The sequence below is a fragment of the Berghia stephanieae genome, chromosome 13 (assembly GCF_034508935.2).
Source record: "Berghia stephanieae isolate SIO BIC M18660-M18661 chromosome 13, UCSD_Bste_1.3, whole genome shotgun sequence".
NCBI lineage: Eukaryota > Metazoa > Mollusca > Gastropoda > Nudibranchia > Aeolidiidae > Berghia > Berghia stephanieae.
The window spans coordinates 17,972,129-17,979,628 of NC_088372.1; the positions used below are offsets into that span (position 1 = coordinate 17,972,129).

Genomic DNA, 7,500 nt, shown 5'->3' on the forward strand with positions numbered 1-7,500 from the left:
AGAGAATTTTACTCATTACTGTACTAACCTAACTAGTAGATAAAAGAGGGATAGAGGGGAGAGGGAGTGAGCAGGAGAGACGGAGAGAGAGAGGAAGAGAGAGAGAGAGAGACAGAGAGAGAGAGAGAGAGAAAGAGAGAGAGAGAAAGAGAGAGAGAGAGAATTTTACTCATTACTGTACTGACCTAACCCCCCCCCCCCCCCACATACACACACACACACCCGCAGCTACACAAGTCCGTGCAAGGCAAATCGGACCTTAAACACTTGCATCGGGTGCCGATACATTCTCTCTTACATGAACATTTGATGAGCTTTTGGGACACTTTTGACAATTCTGGAAATAAGCTCCACAGTGGTTCATGTCGATCGTCACATTTGTTGCAGGGTTCTCTTCTATAAAAGATATAATGTTAGCAAAAGCTCGACTTCTTTCAAGAACTGTGACACCATGATTATCATCAGCAATGCCATCTTTTAAAGCTTGTTTTTTTAAAGTATCGTGCATGACAAATTTTATGGTATAGAGCGGTAGTGTGCCTCCTGAGCGACTAAATCTCCTCCGGCAATAAATGACAACATATCAGAATCTTTTATAGATAACGCTATTTCACGAATATTTTCTTCCATATCTGTTGTCATTACAGAATGGAGTACTCCCGATTCCATATTTTTACAAAAAAGCACGTTTGTTTATTATAGCCAATCTCTAATTTTGAACGTTGTCTCATTATTCTCGTGGGTTGCGAAATAAATTCATTCGGTGACTCCTCCAAGTCAAATGACGAAGTTTGGAATTCTTGTAGGGCAATTCTTTTAGATTTCTTTAATTCTAATCGCCTAATTTTGTTGGCATTAAATTTTACACAATACTTATGCCAATTAGCATCATTTTGTTTTAAGCTTTCAATAATCTCATTTCTCTCTGATGAATTTAAAAAATAGATATATCCAACTTGTTTTCATCACAAACCAAAGAATTGAATTGTGTTAAAGCAATGAAAGTGGTATGCTGACTCTTTACTGTCATCAAGTTTGACCGAAATAGGTTTTAACTCAAGTAAAATGATTATAGCAGTATTTTTGGAAAGAAAAGAAAATTTGAGGAGGGGAGAAGGAGCATTGTCCTTTGTCAACACCGGTTATCGACATTTATTGAGCTGTGTTCTGTTTATCTGTTTTGTCTACCCCTCCGCTCGTCTTCCCGTCTGCCCGTCCGTTTTAGAGCAATTGATTATACTTATTAAATCAGATGCAGAAAAAAATCTCATATTATAGAATATTGCTCGCTAGACGTCCATTAAACCAAGTGAAATCGAATAATATTTACGATTAAATAATTTGTATGGTTCGTGAATCGAAAGTAAAGGGAAAGGAAAACATCCGCTTCGACGCTAAAAATAGTCACCAATGGGAATCCAAAGGATGACGTAAAACAACCTTTCCTTGGCTTGCTTCGAATGTTTACACAATAAAAATGAAAGAAATTATTGTCGTCCATTTCAAAATTTTCTAATCTTAAAAACCTTGTATCTCAACTAATACTGATCTCTCAGAGTGGTTCTATATAATAAATTATAGGGTTTTTCATATTCTACAACATATGTAATTTTCATGCTTTCAACACTGTTTGCACAATTCAAGGGTATTTTGGACCCAATCCCCCTACTATATCCTAAGTGATAGATATAGAATAATGTTGGGATATTGGAAGTGGGAGAGACTTGAACAATATTAATCAGTCATAAAAAAGGCAATATATTTGAAGTGACTAAAAAATAATTATCAAATAGTTAACAGTAAAAGAGCAATTGAAAAGAAAACCCTTAAAGAATATACTGATATACTTTTTTTACAATTATCAATTTCCGGATGGCATATACACAGACAACGATATTTACATACACAGCCTTCCATATATATATATATAAATTATTAAAGCAAAAACCATGAAATAATAGTGCTCAACTTTTTGATAAAAGGGGCTATTTATATATATATATATATATATATATATATATATATATATATATATATATATATATATATATAATAAATATATATATATATATATCAGTGCGTATTCTAACAATGCAACGGAATAATTGAATTATACCCGGACAAGCAGGCAAATTGTGTGCAGTGCCTTACACAAGGACACATCAGTACAGATAGAACAAGCTCCCATTTTCACCAAGCGGGCAATAACGTACCGTCAGATGATGATGATGATGATGATGATGATGATGATGATGATGATGATGATAATGATGATGATGATGATGATGATGATGATGATGATGATGATGATGATGATGATGATGATGATGATGATGAAGATGACGATCGTGATGATGAATTTGATTATGGTGACGATAGTCATAGCGTTCAAATACAATTTTATAGGTATGCCGATTCCATACTGTCATCAAAATGTAGTAGTCCTTCAGAGCCATTCGGTCCATGGAGCCGGAGTTTAACCCAGTTTCTCTAGCGTGAAACGCACAATCGCAATTGCTTGATACACTTTTCATAGGACGCTAGTCTAACGCAAAGAACTTTCCGCCAGATATAACAAACACAGCAACCCAATTCTGTTGGGCGGACTGGAAGTGCAGGGGAAAATCGACTGCACCAGGGATCGATCTCGGTCCCTTTGCGTGTGAAGCGAGTGCTCTACCAACTGATCTATCTTGATCGTGAAAGGAAAACATCCGGCTTGACGCTAAAAATAGTTATCAAAGGGAATCCAAGGGTGACGTAATTCAACTTACATAACATCAAATGTTTAGATTCATATAACACTATTACAAAGTCGCATTTTATTTTTTTGAAACTATTTAATTTAAGCGATATCAACTTACCCCCCAAGAGGATACTCAGCTGTGTAGGATTCCAGACGAGAAGTTCCTTTATTAGGTGAATAATTAAAGCAAATGGCAATAGGATTAACCAGCAAGTCGGTCAATACGTTATTGTCTGGAATCAAGCCAAATATAGACTTGTTGTCAAAGAAAAAATCCATGAAGAAATTATCCTGAATTCCACCTCCATCCAGATCTTTCTCCGAACTATCTCCAAAAGAACCCAGTGGGAAATCGTCAAACCCATTCGTTAAATTATCTTTAAGAGGATGTTGTGAAACATTTTTAGGAAAGAAAAATGGGTTATTTTCAAAAGGATTTATTGGACCATTTCCAAAAGGATTTATTGGACCATTTCCAAAAGGATTTATTGGACCATTTCCAGAAGGATTCATTGGACCATTTTTAGGAAGGGCCCATGGGTTATCCTCAAGAGAATTATTTGGATAATTTTCAAAAGGATCCAGAGAACCAGTATCAGAAAGGCCCCATTGATCATTTTCACGAGGATTAATTGGATCATTTCTCCGAGTATCCACTGGATCATTTTCAGGAGGATCCTGCGTATCCTTTTTGAGAGGACCAAGTGGTGAAAAGCTTTTGAGAAAATTCAGTTGACCAAAGTCAAGAGAATCCATTATATCATTTTCTTGAGGACCCGGTAAAGAAACATCAATATCATCATGGGAACCAGTTCCATTTCCTAATGTTATGAATGTTTCATTTCCTGAAGGGTCCCATATACCCGGTGCAAAAGGAAAGTTGTTTTTCTCGTCTAATGTCCAGTTAACTTTAAATTTTCTTGTTTCCACATTGTCATCACCCAGTGTCCAATGACAGAAATCAATCGGAAATTGTAGCGTTGAGAATATAGGCTTGTGGCAAGATCCTGAAAGGCAAAGTAAAAATTGCTACTTATTACGAATGCCACAATAATAGGTAAAATTGAGATTTGATAGAGATTTTGAAGATTCATTTCACAAAAACTTTAACCCAATAGATAAGCATATTATGCCGAAACAACTTTGAAAAATAATATAACTTTAGAAGTCATAAGGAATAGCTCAAGGAATAAGTAATACTTTCTTTCAAGTCTTTAAGTTTAAACAAAAGTGTCAGGGATTAATTTTCATAGTTTGCGCTGGTGCCCGACCCCATTAAACGTGTAACAGAACTGTTATAATATATATCATATATATATATATATATATATATATATATATATATATATATATATATATATACATCGGTTTTATCATATCCCTTCTCCCTCTGTCTCTGGTTTTCCACCTTTTTTTTCTTCTTTTTTTTTTTTTGTTTCATGACTTCAGAAAAAAACGCACACAACTATTCATATCACAATGAGCCTCTACGCCCCTTCTCGCACCACAAACCACTTTAAATGAACACCATTACCACGGATATACTGAACAGACGCCTCGGAATTCGAAACGGCCGAATTGGACGAGATGTGATTTGATTTTACTCATTCTATAATGCTCTAAATTGTTAATTTATTGAGCATTGTCAGAACTGCAGGACAAACATCAATTATATATATATATATATATATATATATATATATATAATATATATGTGTGTGTGTGTGTGTGTGTGTGTGTGTGTTTGTGTGTGTATTTGTGTGTGTGCGCCCACCTAACAAAGGCATCATTTTATTAACATTCCAAGATCGTATTACAGAAAGATCAAGGTAAACAGTCATTTTCATTTATCGAAAAAAATTATGATTTCTGACTTTCACCTTTTAAAATATTTTACCGTGCTCTGCACTACTTTTGACACTTGACCTTTAAACCAACATACGACAAAACCTTGTTTATTCTACCATTCAATTTACAACTGCTAACTCATTCCTCTGCCTGACAAATATTAAGCTTCATCTCCGTTAATTCATAATATTAATTCCACAATATATATATTATATATATATATATATATATATATATATTATATATATATATATATGAGTGTTGGTGGGTACTATAGGTACGAGAGTGCTCGATCATTTTGGTTAGAGCTAATATAAAATATAAATGTAGTCACTCATTTATGGCCGAAACACATGTTTCTGTGGACTCCATCCACATCGTCAGTCGGCTTATTATGTCCGTAGGATTCTATGGACATAATATGCCGACTGACGACGTGGTTGGAGACCACAGAAACATGTGTTTCGGCCATAAATAAGTGAGTGACTCCATTTATATTTTGTATATAACTTAAATATTCAAGTCATGAGCGACACCAAATATTCTACACTATCGATGTCCTGCCATCAACGTCAGCTGCTAGCCGTAAAGTAAGGATGACGATAGGAATGAAAGTGACAAGTTTTGTGAGTGACAAAGTTCGAAACTGTATTGACAGTCAAAATCAAGCAGCTACCGTAAAAGTCACAGACTGTCACATTATAAGACTGTAAGAAACGTGGCAGTGGGGAAAACAAAGGAGAATCTAAATCGACCGAGCAATATTCCCTACGAGAGAGATTAAATAGACAACTAAGTTTTTTCGTCACGGTTACAAAACGCAACGCGAAAGAATACGTCAAAATGAGGTGTCTAAAATGAGTCAATAAATTGGAGAGAAAAATACAGGGAGTAAATGTGACTCATAAATAGAGGAACCACACAAAATAAAAGACGTTTCGGGCTTTGGCCTTCTTCAAGTAAACGTGACATATATATATATATATATATATATATATATATATATATATATATATATATATATATATATATATAAATTTAAAAAGGCAAAAACTGTATAATATGGTATGGCTGATTAGTAGATGGGAAAATAGATATTACTACTGCATTCACATTATCGTAAGACATTGTCTCATCAATCATTTACATGAAAACAAAAGTAAAATGTTTAAAAATCAATGTTTATAAAATGACGATGATGATTAAAATCCTAATGATAAGTGGTAATTATGATATTACCTACCAACACCTGGCCGCACTCGAACTTGTCGAATCCTAGAAAAAATGTGCATGTCTGCATTTTTTCTAACATTGTTCCTATCGATATCTTGGGAGACAAAAGGGACGTAGTCCTCTGTTACAAATCGCCACAAGTCTTCCACACTAACTGTCTGCAGATTGTGAAGAAGATAACAATTTTTTTTTAAATAATGATAATAATAATTACACAGTCTGAAAATGAAGATTCTCTCTTTCCATGACGGGTATTCTAAGTCTCAGTTTGTTTATTAGCGAACTGGGATTCCAATAATATGCCATTGTTCCGATAGTTTAGAACCAGTTACTATAATGTGTCATTACGAGGGAAGAGACTTCACGACTGTTGAAGCCTAATGCAATAGTTTATTGTGATATAATTAATATCCCGTGCTTGAAGAGAGCAACAAGACAATTTCAAGTAATTCGAAGCTGTCGTTCAGATATTCCAAGACTGTATCCTGGTAATCTTGGACTGATGATGAATATTGTGCTTTGGTCGGAAACTGTCATTTGATTATATTATAATTTCTAGTAAACTACGGTTTCGTAAATGAAATTAATAAATGTCGGGGAAAGAGGGGGGAGGGGGTTTGTTTAGAAGAGAGGAATGATAAGGGACAATCTGGGATTTATTTAACCCTCTCCTTACCACCTATTGGAAAATCGTCACATTTGTTACGATTTAACTGTCACTTTTCTCATCCAGATTTGATTTCTTTTTTGCTATAGCTATAAAAACTTGACATTCTGTAATAGAGCTCATATTTTCGAACAATATTATGTAAAGAATGTGCTTTCTGCTTTTCTGTTTGAGTAAGAAATGTCTGTTTTTTGTGTTGGGTGGGTGTGAAGTTCTGGGGATAATTCAGAAAATGGCTGGTAAGGAAAGGGTTAAGCGTTATTTAATCAGTTAATTTTTTTAAAGCAATGGTGACTCCTATTACCCATGACATCTCTTCCATGACAATATTACACGGTTATTAGATTGAGCGTGTTATTAAGCGAAAACACTGAGATAAGAGGATAATATGATTTACTCTTTAAAAAATACTGGAAGTGGTGAGAAGATTAAAGTTAAGTCGGAATAGTTCTTCGGCTACTCCGTAAACTAACTATTTTTCCCCGGTGTACCACGCGAGAATGACTCTACCAAAAAAAGACTCTAGAGTTAAATTGGCGTACGCAAGGCACACTCTAGAGTCTGTCTCGCGTACGCCAATTTAACTCTAAGAGTCTTTTTTTGAAACCATCCTAAAATTTGACTTTTTCTTTTTAACGACAAAATATTTTTTTTTAATAAAAAAAAAGTACAAAACAACAGCTTCCCAAAGTAAGAGATGAATTCACAGTATTCCCCCCCCCCCCCCCCAATTATTTTTTTTAATCTAGTGCTGACACGGTAGTTTCGGTGTACCACGCGAGAATGACTCTACCAAAAAAAGACTCTAGAGTTAAATTGGCGTACGCGAGGCACACTCTAGAGACAGTCTCGCCGCCGCGAGGCTAACTCTAGAGTCTGTCTCGCGTACGTTAATTTAACACTAGAGTCTTTTTGGCGATAGAGTCATTCTGGCGTGCTACACCGGCCGAAAAATCCTATTTATTAATTTTAAATGAAACAAAATGGGGTTAAGGAAAAGACACCA

General features: G+C 35.0%; 1 protein-coding gene across 1 annotated transcript in view; it reads right to left on the minus strand.

Moving 5' to 3' along the window:
- LOC144959228 (uncharacterized) overlaps positions 1-7,500 on the minus strand; it is a 36,893-nt gene that overhangs the window by 6,914 nt on the left and 22,479 nt on the right. The window contains exons 12-13 of the mRNA XM_078891769.1: positions 5,838-5,985; positions 2,865-3,753 (exon numbers count right to left, since the gene is read on the minus strand). Of these exons, the coding sequence (XP_078747895.1) occupies positions 2,865-3,753; positions 5,838-5,985 (1,037 nt within the window). The remainder of the gene's footprint in view (positions 1-2,864; positions 3,754-5,837; positions 5,986-7,500) is intronic.